General features: G+C 52.2%; 2 protein-coding genes and 1 gene segment (V, D, J or C); all 3 read right to left on the bottom strand.

Moving 5' to 3' along the window:
* Positions 1–15,212, bottom strand: part of LOC125914000 (immunoglobulin lambda-1 light chain-like) — a 243,178-nt gene that overhangs the window by 31,444 nt on the left and 196,522 nt on the right. The window lies entirely within an intron of this gene.
* The window catches only part of LOC125914001 (immunoglobulin lambda-1 light chain-like), an 89,052-nt gene that overhangs the window by 45,401 nt on the left and 28,439 nt on the right, over positions 1–15,212 (bottom strand). The gene's annotated exons all lie outside the window — the stretch shown is intronic.
* Positions 11,901–13,713, bottom strand: LOC125914006 (immunoglobulin lambda variable 3-25-like). The segment is given in 2 exon segments: positions 11,901–13,440; positions 13,598–13,713. Coding segments are annotated over 2 exon segments (453 nt in total).

The raw sequence follows: 15,212 nt of genomic DNA, 5'->3' as shown, positions 1-15,212 counted from the left end.
GTTAAATAGGCAGTGTCTTCATGAGCAGGACCCAACACACACATACCCTGAAGAATTTGAACGTGAGAGTGAAGGATGACACTATAGACAAATGGCAAATAATTGAACAATTGTCCCGAAGGTCCTGCTTACTAAACCCCTTTGCCTGTTAGGAGCTGGATCTACGTGTGATTTTGGCAGGTGATCTCTGCTGCCCCCTAGGGGCCACTCCAAATGGCTGCTGGATTGCAGAGGCTTCCTTTGTAAAGTGTAGATTCATAACCTACAGCTCAGGTCCTGATTCCTGCTCCATGGACTGTTGCCACAGTGAGGAATGAGGTTTCTATGCGTGGCTTCTACTTGCCTCACATTCTTTTTTTAAAAAAAAATATTTATTTATTTCGAGGAGAGTGTGAGCAGGGGAGGAGCAGAGAGAGAGAGAGGGATAGAAGATCCAGAGCAGGCTCTGTGCTGACAGGCTGACAGCAGTGAGCCCGATGTGGGGCTCAAACTCACGAATCTCGAGATCATGACCTGAGCTGAAGTCGGATGCTCAACCAGCTGAGCCACCGAGGTGCCCCAGCTCGCCTTGCATTCTTACATGAGGGGCCTAGATTACCCATGAAAATGTAACAGGCTCATTTGGAGGAAGAGAGCACAGGTTTCACTGAGGCATCCCTGCACCTGTCTCTGAGGTAGTGGGAGGTCACACAGGTGGTGTCACATGGGGGACCCAGGACTCAGGGTGGCTCTTTTTGATGTCAACTGCAGATACAGGGCTAATGTGTGGTGGAGTGCCTGGGGACTAATGCCCCCAAAACAGAGACAGACATTTATTCAGACCCACATTAGTTTGACTCACATTGCATCGTAGGAATTCTGCATGATCTAGACATAGATCCCTCTTGAGGAGGGAACTCTGGCCCTGCTAAAGTCAGGAAGAGAAACACGCAGTGGAATGTGTGTGGGAGGAGCCCAGTCATGCCCTCTGTAGGCACGGGCAGGGGGATATAGGATCTGAAAGAACGGGACAAACCTGAAGGACCTGGGATCCCAACCCAGTTCAGGGACTATATGGAGTTTTCTCCTAAGGTGAGGATTCTGGGCACAGAGGGTGTGGTCAGGTGTGGTAAGAGGCAATTTCCAGGTAATAAGTCAAGTTCTCTAGGCCACCTGCTAGGCACGAACAGGAGGAGGCTGCTGAGGTAGGAACAGGTTTGACACAAGTGTGCTCAGTGCCTGGGAACTTCCTAGGTCACCTGGGGGCTGAGGGCAGTGGTTATTAGCAGGGCAGTATTATTGTCCCTTTCCTCCCTGCTTACACACCTAAAAGCCACAGGGAGACTAGGGTGCTACACGTGTCGCTTGTCCTGTCCTCCTGTTTTGTCCCACGTGGATGACCTAGCACTGTTTTCCCCAACGCCCCACAGACTGGCTGAGCTGAACAGGAACATGAGGGAGGGGTGCACCTGACAGGGAAGGGAAGCTGGGAGAGGCCTGCAGGTCCCCAGTCCCTGAGAGGCAGAGAGAAGAGCAGAGGCTGGCAGGTGCCAGGCAGCAACAGTCACCTGCACCAGGTGAGGAAGGCTGCGCAGGCTGAGAGGGGATGTGGAACAACTTCAGCCAGAATGTTCCAGGTCCTGAAGGAGACAGCTCCTTCCTCTCAGATCTGGAAGCTGCCTATGGGGGGCGCTGCTACACTTGGCATGGGGCCACCTGGACTAGGGACGTGCCAGCTCATTAAGTCATGTTGTTGACAAAGCCTATGGTGAGAATCTCTGGAGAATAACTCTCTATAGTGACCCGTTCATGATCCTTTGACCTGAAAATTCCCTGAAAATATCATTTCAGTCATAGGGAATCCCACCAAAAATTACCTTTTTATTTAGTTCCTCATATCAATAAGTAATAAATAAATTTTAGATGAAATATTGCAATTGCACTTGTGATGCTTTTGTGAGGAGAAAATGATTCTCTGTCCTGTGTCTCCCCACTCCCATGAAGGTATTGCTCTGATTCAAGCCAGGAGTGGAAACTGGGGAAGCATCTGCTTTCCCTCTTAAAACATTCCTCATCTGTCGTTTTGACCTCATGAAATTGCTCTAAAAATTGATTTCAAAACCACAAGTCAAAGATTTGTGAAGAGAAATTCAATTTATGAAAAAAACTTATTCATGTCTTGGATAAGGTCTCCTCCCTCAGAATGACAGCTGGGACCAGAATGCAGGCAAAGCCACCACACAGGGTCAGCCTGGGGGTGGGTGTGAGTCCCTGTGGGTCAGTCCTGAGCTAAGGGTCGGGCCTGCCTGGTGCAGGTGATGGGATTTGGGGCAGTGGGAGGACAGTGGTGCCAGGAGAAAGTCCCCAGGTGGGATCCAAGATGGTGGCTGCACTTCCTCCACAGTTTGTGTAAAATCTAAGGAAGGGCCTGGGGCAGCAGGGGCCTGGTCCCCTCTTCATGAAGCATCAGGCAGTACTTCCGGATGTGGGGATGCCTCATTGAGGAAAGCGAGTACACATGGCCCCTGTGGCCCGTGCAGGCTGCCTGTATCCAAGGAGAGGAGGAGTTTCCGCAGGACTGTGCTGTTGGGACAGCTGTCTCCCCTCCTGAGTAACATGTGATTATATCTGGGACCCGTGCGATATTTAATGAAACCCCAAATCTTTACTATCAACCATAATACTCAATTACAATCCAAATAGTCAGAATAGCCCCCAACTCTGTTCATTAGGATAAACACAGACCAGAGCACAGAGAACTTACTGGATTCTCCCACACTGGAGGGTCAGGCCAGGACCAGGGAGAATACTTGATCCTAAGGCCTGACCAACAGCTGCTCAGAGGGCAGGTGGGAATGAGAGGCAGGCTGTGACAGGAGGGTTGTGTCCCATCCCCCATCCTTCTGTGTCACTGTGAGTCACTGCCAGCCATTTCTGCTGCCATGATAGCTGACACAGCAATGGAGAGCCTGGTCCTGGCCCTTCTGGTCCTGGTCATGCTCAGGGGGCCACGTCCTTAAATTGCATCCTCAGAATCAGACCCAGATGGTTGCTCATATCTGCGTACCAGATTGGGTACCCGGCTTTCCTTCCACTGGTACCAAGATGCATGTTCATGCCTGAGCTTACCCCTAGAGCAGGGAATCCTGGGCTTCCCAAGGGCCACTGACAGGGATGGAGGCAGCCTCAGGTCAGGGGAGGCATGGAGCTCCTAAGACAGGAGAGGGGAGGGACCTGGAGGAAGAAAGGGAGGCTGAGTCAGAAGTGACTGGTCTAGCACTGAGGGGAGGGAGCAATTTGGACAGAGGTGAGGGCAAGCACCTGACCCCAGGGACCCTGCGTGGGAGAGAGCAGGCTGCCTGTGCCGCACACTGTGCCTCCCTGTGGGCCCCTCACCTGTGCTGGGAGCAGCCAGAGAGCAGGAGTGAGGCCACACAGAGTGTGGTCCTGGGAGGATCAGCACCACAGGCACCTGGGAGCTGTTCCACATGCAGATGCCCGGGGCCCCACCCAGCTGCCTCGCCTGCAGCTGCATCTTGTGAACCGCCCCCCACCCCCTCCTCAGGGGACTGTGTGCTCACTGAGTGTCACAGGCCAGGGGTCTGGGCCACCCTGGAACATCTCACTTCTTCTCCTTGTCTCCCCAGGTCCTACTTGGTCACCTGGTTCTTGGGCTTAATTGTCCTGCCCTCATCGACTGAGCTTGGTACAGATTGTAGACCCTGTAGTGATGTGGAAAAAATGATTTAGGAACAGACTTTTTCATCAGCCACATGGATTGTGTGTTGTGAATGGGATGATACCCAGTGGGATCTTGGCTGCTCTGTACTGCTGGTTGAGAGGGTGCCATGGCCCCTCCTGTGTCTTTCTGGCAGTGAATCACCAGGAAAAGTAGGGGGCACTGGGTCGGTGATTCCGATGTCTATCAAGGGGCAGTTGGGTCTCTCCTACACAATTGGGGAAGCAGGTTTATGTATGGACTCAGGAGATCCCCTAATATTATCTGGGACTATGATTACAGTAAAAAAAAAAAAATCAGCACATTCCAATTCAGCAGGTCTGATAATGGGTGAATGTTCCAGAATAGAGTTTTGGTCATCGCAACTGGCAGGGATGACGACTCTCTCAGGTATTTGTTGTGGGAAGGGGAATCTGGAGTGGGTGGTGAAGATGTAATTATAGACACCACTGACCACATGTAGTGGCAGAAATGAGGACAATAGAAGGAACAAGTGTTTCTTCCTTATGTTGATATGAATATGTTTGGATACATATTAATCCTATGTTTCTGTTTTGTTCTCCTGGGTCATACTATTACCATCTAGCATCAGATGTATTCACAATAGTTAACTTTATGTATCAATATGAAGTTATAGGATATCAAATTATCTGGAACAATGAGAAATATCGCTAGTAGAGAAAAAGGTATTGTGTATCTTCTTTAGGGGACAGGATGAACATGTTTTTAATTGTTCACTGGATATTTTTATCATATTAGGTGGAAGCATGGCTACTGGTATTCTCTTTATTTGCAGACTGTGGTTTCTGGGGATGTGGATAGATTTCATATGGATGATGGGGGACTGTGGTGGCTTATTAATTGACAGCATTGAAACTATTTCCCAGAATAGTTTTCTGTCTATATTTATTGGTAGGGTGGGTGTAAGGAAAGATTCTTGTACAAGATTTGGGAGGTAGAAGTGACATTGCACCCATTTTGTGTCTCAGTCCCTGGTTGTGTATCTTCTGGTCACTTTGTAGGAGGAGGCAACTGCCCCAATGTGCCTCATTCACCATCAGGTTGGATGTGACTCTCCAACTGTCTGTCAGAACCCGGAGCACCTAGTATGTCTGTATCTTTTCTCACTGTATAAAAATACAAGGGCCAATCTGATCTATCTGGGGATTGGACAAGCACATTGGGGAACAAGGGGGAGAAAACCCAGATGTGGGTATATAGTGATCTCTTCATGTCCCTGAGGACCCTGTCAGGGATGCCCACCAGCCTGGATTGGGTTCCTGGAAGCAGACTCTGAGATGGAGAAGTGCATGTGTAGGAGATCTGGAAGGAGGAGGAAGGTCAGACTGGGCCGAAGGATAAGTGACCCACACAGAGTGAGACATCAGATGAGGCCTCATTCCTACAGGGAGCTCTAAAGCTGGGACCTTTCAGGACATAAGAAAGTGAGGCAGGGCATTGGGACCTTAGATTCAGGCCAGCATGCACCTGAACCTCTCTGAGAAGGGGCAGAAACCTGGGGAGGCAGTTTTCTGATCCAAGGGCACTTCCCAGAGAGGAGGACCCCTGTGAGCTGTCAGGGGCTCCAGGCAGAGGTGGGTGCATGTGTGAGCCCAGGACGGGGGTGACACCACAGTGGGTCATGCACTAGTGTGCTCCACTCAGAATCCCCAGCTGGCATGGTGGCAAGGCTTCTGGAGCTCAGCTGAGCTGGAAAATTCTGGACTCTAATACTGGTCAGTTGAATGAAGGAATGGGCTATGGCCACCACACGGAAATGCGGTGGTAATGAGAAGTGGATGAGTGTTTTTGTTTGTCCTTCCAGCCAGTCCCTTTGTTCTCACACACAGTCTGGCCCAGACAATCTCAGGATCTACAAATCAACCCTGATACACCTTCTGGAGATACCACCTGAAGGGTGGGTATGTAGGGAGGTCAGGGGACCTTGGGTCTGGACACCTCTGTCAGACCTTCTGCATTGCTTTGTGCACAGGCCTTCTGGGGCTGGAGAAAAGATGGTGAAAGGAGTTTTCAACTCCCTTCCCCCTCTGCCTGTGTCACCGTGAGCATCACTACTGCTGTCCCACACCTGGCAGTAATAGTCAGTCTCGTCTTCGGCCTGGGCCCTGCTGATGGTCAAGGTGGCCATGTTCCCCGAGTTGGTGCCAGAGAATCAGCCAGGGATCCCCGAGGGCCGGTTGCTGTTACTCTAGATGACCAGCATGGGGGCCTGGCCTGACTTCTGCTGGTACCATTGAACATACTTCCTTCCTATGTTGTTTCCTCTACAAATGATTCTGGCCTTCTGTTCCAGGGTCACAGACACTGAGGGGGTGCTGAGTCAGCTCATAGGAAGCCACGGAACCTTCAAGAGAGAAAAGAGAGGTTTCAGCTCTGGATCTCATCTCAGGAGACCCTCACCTACCTGGCCTGAGCTCCAGGGATCTGGGCCCCCTGTTTCCACCCTCCAATCATTTCAGCCCCTGAGGCCAATAGGCCTGGCTGGTGTATGGAGCTTTTGAACAAAGGGGTCCATTTTCATTTTTCTCTGGGCAGGTGTAGCGCCTCAGCGTCACACAGAGCCAGTGAGGATTTGGGGAGTACACCCCTCCAGTCTCTCATCCTGCAGCAGGGTCATAACCATCCTTCCCCCTACAACCAGCCCCCTGCTGAGCTCAGAGTCAGGGGCTGGATTGCTCCAGATCCCTGGGTCTGCAGTGGGTCTGAGCCTGGGTGCAGCACCTGTGCAGTGAGCGAGGAGGCCGAGGAGGAGAGGAGTCCAGGCCATGGTGGAGTCACTCTGATTCTGCTACCAAGGCCCAAGGCTGGGCAAAGTCTCTCTTATCCCCTTGCTGGAGAGACCTGCTGGTTATGCAAATCAGCCAGGGCTCAGGGGCTGCTGCTGAGGAGCTTTGTGGTTTCAGAGAAGGGCTCAGCCCCAAGGGGCCAGAGAAGGGAGGGACAGCCCTGCAGACCCACCCTCAGCCCAGGGAATTCTGCTTTACACTCTGGTCGCATAGGCTGGGTCCACACTCCGTGTCTCTCCGTGTCCTGACCTCGCTCCTGGGGTGGCTTGTCCTGGCTGAGCTCAGAGGTGGCGTTTGTCTGCATTTTCTGAACCCATGAGCACGTTTCCTCTGCAGGCAGTATAAGGTGGCTTAGGTCAGTGTGGTTCCTAAGTTATATCTCTGTTGAGGAACACCAGAACCCAAACAGAATTCCTCCCTTGCCAAGTACACATGGATTTTTAAGGAGCCATTGAGGTATTGTAGGTTTCTGTCCCGAGGACAGGTTATCGATCCTATGCCTCAGTACTCTGAGGGTGTGCTCAGTCCAGGGACAGACCCAGCTTTAGCAAGGTTTGACAGTGGCTGAGTTTAGCAGGAATGGGTCGGGCTGGAGAGGCATGAAGTACTGGACCTGTGCTAGAGACAGAGACAAATCTGCAAGGCACAGAACTGAGAGACAGCGAGTCAGGATTTTACATCAGAGTCAGAGGTGGTGCTGTAGAAACTACATCTTTCCCACAGGTCTCAGGTCCTGGTGAGCAGCCCTCCCTCCTTGTTAGAACCCGTGATACCTGGAGCCTTCTGGGGTGCAGGTGGCTTTGCTGGGTGATCTCTGCTGCCCTCTGGTGGTGGCTCCACACTGGCTGCTGGAGGCGCGGGGAAGTCCTTTGCCCCGCTGGAGATTCAGAACCCACAGCTCAGAGGAGGATTCCCTGATTGATGCACTGCTGTCCCCAGGGGAGGAACTGCTCTTCTCTACATGGCCCCTGCCACTCTCAAGGCCAGACTTCAGGAGATGAGAGTATCCATGAAAATAGGAACAGGCCAATGGGAGGAGCAGGTAAGGCCCATCTGAGGTTTTACGGCCCACATCTCTGGGGAGGTGGGTGGTCATGGGTGTGGCTCTGGGCCTTGCAGGAGGTGACACAGGACTCGGGGACTGCCTCTTGCTAGTGCTGTCAGCTGGTGCACCAAATAGGGCCATGGTGGCTGGTGTTCCAAGGACAGAGACAGGAGAACACACACTCAACAAACATTTATTCAGACCCACTTCGGTCTGGCCGACTTTCCATCCTGGGAAATCTCTATGAAGAAGACACAGTTTCTTTCCCAGAATTTCCATGCTGTGGGAGGGGCGGCGTAGTGGACACACTTGTTTTGGTGACACAGCAGACGTCTCTACTGCCTTCTACCTACGTCTTGTGTTCTACATTCATTTGAAAGCCAAACCATTGCTATTCCCATGTCCCTCTGGGCCAGGATGGACCCTGTTGCTCAGCACTGGCCAATGGATATGTCATTCAGCTGGGGATCTGTTTGGGGACTTTCGCTGTCACGAAGTAAGGAAAGAGACCAGATTTGTGGAGTGCCTTTCCTCTTGAGCACGGGTGTGATAGCTGGAGCTGCAGCAGGCACCTGTCTATTGTCAGCAAGAAAGAAAAGCAAAGCTCCGTAGCTGGGCTGTTGGGACAAAAAATGAACATAGTTGGGAATTCTTGGAATTGGTGAGTGTCTGGAGAAGAGCCATCTGACTCCAGACTTTGTTCCTGTTTCTGATTATCATGTGTATGTTTTACATGAAAATGTTATTGACCAGTAGGGAAATGATTACCACCAATCAGTGAATTAATAAAATAATGGCAGGGAGAAAACCATTCAGTAGTAATCCATTAAGATGGAGATCAGAAGAAATGACAGGCAGGTGCTGTGTGGAGAGAGGTTGGAATGGTCCTCTCTGCAGAGGTGACCTTGGAGCTGCTGTCAGGATGGGAAGAAGGAACATGTGGCAGATGTGTGTTTGGGGACAGCAGGGTCAGTCCCTGCGGGGAACATAACCTCTGAGTCTATACATAAGCATTATGGTTATAGTCACAGGCCTTACTCCCCACCACCCCCCCCCCAGACACACAAGGTCATAAGTCACGTGACTAATTAACTAACAAGCTAACTAATCACATAATGGAAGCAATGATTGTTAGTGAATAGAATAGGCTGAGTTAGACATCACATGCTCACTGAGGAGAGAGGGGAGGAGAAAGCATGTGGGGTCCAGGTGATGGGTCAGGACACAGTCTCTAAGCACACACAGGGGTGGGCTCCTTCCCTGCTGGAGGGGCTGGAGGAAGGCTGGGTGGGGCTGTCCCTGCTCCTGCCTGAATGGAGCTGCAGACTTTCCTTGGGCACGTGGAAGTGACTAGCAGGAGGAGGCCCCGGGTCTGAGTGCCTGTCTGGTCCCAAAGAACGTTCTGCAGTGTCCAGTGGGAATTATCTGCATGCACAGTTTATATTCGGTCAGCATGTCAGGGCACGTGTTCTGGCACCATCTTCCCTCACAGGACTGAACTAAGTGTGAGGGTGGCTTTCATGAGATCCTATTCTTTTTTTTTTTTTTTTTTTTGTTTCTTGAGAGAGAGAGAGGGAGAGTGAGAGAGCCTGCCCACAAGCAGGGGAGTGGCAGAGAGACAGGGAGAGAGAGAATCCCAAGCAAGCTCTGTGAGCTGTTAGTGCCGAGCTGGATACGGGGAGACAAATCCCTCCCAAATCCTGAGATCATGACTTGAGCTGATATCAAAGTCAGGCGCTTAACCAACTGAGCCACCCAGGAGCCCCTCGTGAGATCCTATTCTGTGTGTAAAGAACATTGCAAAGGGTTGTATGTGGGGTCCTGGGGGAATATTCAGCACGGACCTGTTAGTCTTAGGGCTTTGCCTGGACATCTTGAGCAAGTACTGTGAATGGAGAGGGAAGCACGATTTTCTGGTAACTAGGGAAGCATGGACACCCTGGGAGGGCTGAGGGGCAGGGAGCCAGGGGAACATGGGGACAGGAGGTGAAAGGACATTATGAGGATGTGTGAGGAATCGAAGGCTAGGGCTCGGTGTCCTTCAGGACTCCAGAGCTGGGCCGTATGCCACTTCTGTCATTCCGAAGGGTGGAGGGACCGCACAGGATCTGCCGTGTCAGGCCAGGATCCACCCTCCCCAGGCCTCTCCTTGCTACTGGGAAGAGAGGGTAGACCTGCACATCTGGACAGATGGCACCTGTCCCAGGACGGGTGTGTAGCTAGAGGCGGGTTCTCAAGTGACAGCCCTGCACTGTCCCAGCCATTTGAACAGATCAGGCAGGTGTCTGAGCACACGGACCACAGACTGGACACAGCCTCCTGCCCAGGTGGCTCTTTGAGCTGACGCTTCCACTTTGCCACGTGGTAAGCAAGGAAGGGCCACATTTCTTCAGTCTTGAACGTACAAGATGTCGCATGCCAGGGGGACTGACACAGAACAGGGCACAGCAGGGGAGCAGTGCCAGCCCAGGGTAGCTTTGGTCTTACTTTCTCCTCATTGGGAAGCTCTGGGAAAGAGCCCCCTCCTCACCTTGCGTAGGAAGCATGATAATAATCAACCTCAGGGCCTGGCAGGAGCCGGGGGAAGCTTATAGAGGGTGTGCTGCTAGAGTTGGAGTCTGGTTCTGTGAAGTGTGATTCCTGACCCCTCTTCTCAGGCACGTGGGGCTGTGCCAGGAGCCGTTGGTAGTAGGAGACATTATTATCTCCCCAGGTTTCCTGCTGCCTCAGCACAGAAGATGGTAACCATCTGTGCAGGGGCCCCAGACACCTAGGGAGGCTGAGTCAGGACAGACTGTCTACGGGCCTGATGGGGGGGCGAGCAATGTGGACAGGGGTGAGGGCAGGGCCCTGACCCTGTAAATCCTGGGTGGGAGGGAGAGCAGGACACCTGTGTCACAACTGTGCCACCCTGGGGGGCCGTTCACCTGTGCTGGGAGCCACAGATGAATAGGAGTGAAGCCACTCAGAATGCGGTCCTGGGAGGACCAGCACCATAGGCTCACTTGGGAGCTGTTCCACATGCAGATGCCCAGGTGCCACCAGACCTGCTGCAGCTGCATCTGGTGGAGCAGCCCCTGCTCGCCCCCACCCTGCCTCAGGGGATTCTGTGCTTACTGAGCTCCACTTGCTCTGGTTTAGGCCACACGGAAAATCTCACTTCCTCTGCTTGTCTCCCCTGGTTCTACTCGGCCACCTGGGACTTGAGGCTTAACTTTCCTGCTGTGGTCACCCGAGCTTGGTTCAGTTTCTAGGCCCTGTAATGATTTGGAAAACATGGTTTAAATGGGGCCTTTTTCACCAGTCACATGTGTTGTGTGTTGAGGAGGAGGTGAAATCCCAACGGGACATGGACTGTGCTGCTCTGGTTGTAGAGAGTGTGCCATGGCTCCCTGTGACTCCTCCTGGTAGTATTTCAAAGTAGCGGCACCGCCTGGGGTGTTTCATGAGGTCTGTCATGGAGCAATGGGGTCTCTGTTACACCACTGGGGTAAGCAGGAGAATATGAGTTCAGGAGATCCCCTGATACTCCCTGGGTCTGTGATTATAGTCATACATGAGTCACAGTCCAATTCCACAGGTCTGATAATGGATGAACGTTCCAGAATGAAGGTCTAGTCCTACCAACAGGAAACGATGGCAACTAGCTCAGGTGTTTGCTGAGGGAAGGGGATATGGAGTGAGTAGTGAAGAAGGTAGTTACAGACACCACTCCAACCATAGGTAGTGGTAACAAGCGTTTCTTCCTTATGTTGATATGAACATGTTTGCAGGCAAATTATTCATAGGATTTTGCTTTGTTCTAGGTCATCCCATTATCACCTAACATCAGGTGTGCTCACTGTAATTTACATCTCAATATGGAAGTTGCAAGATATCAAATCCACAGGGATAAAAATAAATATCTCTAGCAGAAAAATGTGTATATCGTACCCTCTTGGGGAAAAGGGTGAGCATGTTTGTAATTGTTCGTGGGATGGTTTTATCTTATTAGGTGGAAGCATGACTACCAATGCACTCTTTATTTAGAGACTGGTTCGTGTGGATCTGAGTGGATTTCAGGTGAGTGAGTTTGGACTGTGGTAGCTTATTAAGTGTCAACGTTGACAGGCTGAACTGTACGTCACAGAATTGTTTTCTGTCTATATTTCTGGGGAGGGTGGGTGGGAAGAGAAATTCTTATGCAAGAAGTGGTGGGTAGAAGTGAGGCAGCACTCATTTTGTGTCTCACTTATGAGTCTGTGTATCTTCTGGTCACTTTGCTTTTTTGTTTTTGTTGTTGTTTTTGTTTTTTAATTTTTTTTAATGTTTATTTATTTTTGAGAGAGAGAGAGACAGAGCGCAAGTGAGAGAGGGGCAGAGAGAGAGGGAGACACAGAATCTGAAGCAGGCTCCCGGCTCCAAGCTGTCAGCACAGAGCCCAATGCGGGACTTGAACTCACGAGCCGCGAGATCATGACCTGAGCCGAAGTCAGACGCTTAACCGACTGAGCCACCAGGCGCCCCATCTTCTGGTCACTTTGTAGGAGGAGGCAGCTGCCCCAGTGTCCCCCATTCACCAGAAAATGGATGTGACTCTGCCACTGTCTTTCAGAACTAAGAGCACCTGGTGTATCTGGATCTTTTTTCCATTGTGTAAAATGACAAATAACAATCTGATCTGTCTGAGGATCTGACATGCACATTGGGGGTTTGGGGGAGGAACTCCAGCTTCGTGTGTATACAGTGGCCTCCTCAGGTCCCTGGGGACCCTGTCGGAGATGCCAGCCATCACGGATTAGGTTCCTGGAAGCAGACTCTGAGATGGAGAAGTGCATGTGCAGGAGATATGGAAGGAGGAGGGAGGCCAGACTGGGCAGGAGAGTGACCCACACAGAGGGATGCATCACATGATTCCTGCAGGGAGCTCTAAAGCTGGGACCTTCAGGACATCTGAGCCTGAGGCAGGGCCTTCATTCACTCAGGCCGGCATTCACCTGAACCTCTCTGAGAAGGGGCAGAAACCTGGGGAGGCGGTTGTCTGAACCAAGAGCACTTCCCAGTGAGGAGGACCCCTGTGAGCTGTCAGGGCATCCTGGCAGCAGTGGTGTGTGAACCCAGATGTGGGGGTATGGATGACAACACTGTGACTATTGTACCCTCTGCTCCCCTCAAGTGGAGGTGGCTCATGATGCCAGGTCATCGGGAGCTCAGCTCATGGGAACATTGGGGGCTCTCATCCTGGTGACTGGTGTGAACAGTGGCCCAGTGACCACCATATAAAAATGCAGAGATAATGACCACTGGACAAAAACCTCCTTCTGTCTCCTGCACCCAGGCCCTCTATCCCCAGGTCATACCCGGGTTCTCAGAACCCAGGCAGCCTGGTGTTGTCAGCTCTGAATGCACTCCTGACCCTCCCTGTGCAGAGCCAGCCTAGAAGGCAGAGTGGATCTCGGGAGACCTGGGATCTGGGAGCCTGGGTCAGACCTGCTCATTGCTTGTCCACAGTCCTTCTGTGGCTGGAGGAGAGTGTGACACAGACAGGGAAGGGGTTCGTGTTTCACTTCCCCATCTGCCTGTGTCACTGTGAGCGTTCCCACTGCTGTCATAGGACTGACAGTAATAGTCAGCCTCGTCCTCTGCCCGCGTCCTGCTGATGGTCAGGGTGGCTGTGTTCCCCGAGTTGGAGCCAGAGAATTGGTCAGGGATCCCTGAGGGGCGCTCAGTATTTTTAGTAGTTAGGAGCACAGGGGCTTGGCCTGGCTTCTGCTGGTACCAATATGCATATCTTTCCCTTAGTACATCTCCAGAGCAGGTGATGGTGGCCATCTGTCCCAGGGCCACCGACACTGAGGGAGGCTGAGTCAGCCCACTGGAGGCCACAGAACCTGAAAAGACAGGAGAAGAGAGGTTGGTTTGAGGTCCAGAGGCTCATGTCCAGGGACCCACTGCTGATGCTGTGCTGGGGCTGGGCTCAGGGTTTGGGGTGGGCCCAACTCAGGTCCTGTGGTGGTTGAGCTTTTGCCCAGGGCCCCAGAGCAGCACCTGTGCACAGAGTGAGGAGCGGGAGCAGGAGAGGGGTCCAGGCCATGGTGGAGACTCCCAGAGCTCTGCCTGCTGAGACTCCACAGCAGGGCAGTCTCACACAGGCTTTTCTTTTTCTCTCCAGGCCCTTGGGGAGGTGATTGTCAGTATTTATGCAAATTTATTGTTCTGTGGGGCTCCAAATGGATTAGTCACTTGTGATTTCAGAACATGTGACTAGGGAGGAAGAGAGCAGCCCTAGCTTCCTGCAAGGAACTTTCTGGTCTGAAAATCAGACTTGGTTTCCAAGGTCTGGCATCACAGTGAAATTTCCGGGATCTGACCATAAGACCGTTGTTCCAACCCACTCTGCCTGGGGTCCTGGTGCCCTGACTCAGGGTCTTGTAGGAGCCTGGCCCTGGTGTGAGCTGGGCCGTCTGAGAGACAGACAACACCTGATTCAGGGAAAGGTGGTTCTGCAGCCCCATTCCCTCCCCCCCTCCTGCCTCATGTCCCCTCTGTGTCCCACAGACACACTCTGGTCCCATCCTTGGTACGTCATTAGAATGGAAAACTCTCTCATTCTGAAGTTCATTCATCACCTTCTGCTTGGTGGCTTGCTCAGTAAACACCACCTGCTGTTGGAGATTCATCACAAAGTATGTCTACTTACATGTGGAGTTTCTATCTCTATGACTCCCCCATCCCACAAGAGAGCAGAAATTGGTATCGTCAACCCTTTGGTTCCTTTTAATGTTTTCATCAGTGTTGTATATAGACATGTGAAAAGGATGAAACACCACTGGAAGCAAATTTTAAGCTTCCTGGTTTTTGTATGGGTCACCAAGGTCACACGTTCCTACAAGGCGTGAGCTCTGGGGTCCCTGAAGGGAGCTGGATGCTGTCACTGAACCAAGAGCAGCCCGTGGACCAGAGCTGTGGCCTGAGGCTGGGAGAATCCACTTTACTCTGGAGACAGTCTCATAAGCAGGTTGCTGACGCTACTTCCAGGAACCAGCAGCTCCCGGTTGTCTGCTGCTCTCTCCCTCAGCTGCTCCTGAGCAAGGAGCTGCAGCCCAGGGTCCGAGCTGGCCTGTAGGTGGCAAAGATGAGGCAGAGGATGAGCGGTCAGGGCATCCGTGGATGTGCCCAGCACAGAGGAGTCAGTCCCTGGGAACACTGGTAGATAGAGGACCTTCATTTCCTGCTCAGTGTGTCAGGACTCCTGTCAATATTCTGGGTGACACCGAGTCAGAACCTCAGAATGTGGTCGCTGCAGCCTGTGGAGACAGGTTGGATTGTCCCCACTTTCTTCTGAGGATAGAAACTTATACACCTGCTGCCCCCCAGGCCTGGTGTCCCTGTGAGGCTCCCCCTGGGCAGCCCCGGCCTCCTTCCTGCCGCTCCTGATGTAGCTCTACTGCCCCCTGCTGGTGGAGGAGGACTCAGACCAGGAGCTTCCCTCCTGCAGGTCAGGTCACCAAGCACCTGTCACCTGAGAAAGGGTGTGGACCAGGGTTTCAACCTCCTATGGGCAGCTGCTGGCCCTGCCCTCCCCAGCCCAGCACAGACAGGTCATATACACTGGGCAGGAGGCAAGACAGGGGTGATTCTTATACTTATCCCAGGACTGAAA

Source organism: Panthera uncia, assembly GCF_023721935.1.
Source record: "Panthera uncia isolate 11264 chromosome D3 unlocalized genomic scaffold, Puncia_PCG_1.0 HiC_scaffold_8, whole genome shotgun sequence".
NCBI lineage: Eukaryota > Metazoa > Chordata > Mammalia > Carnivora > Felidae > Panthera > Panthera uncia.
This window is presented reverse-complemented; position numbering and strand designations above follow the sequence as displayed.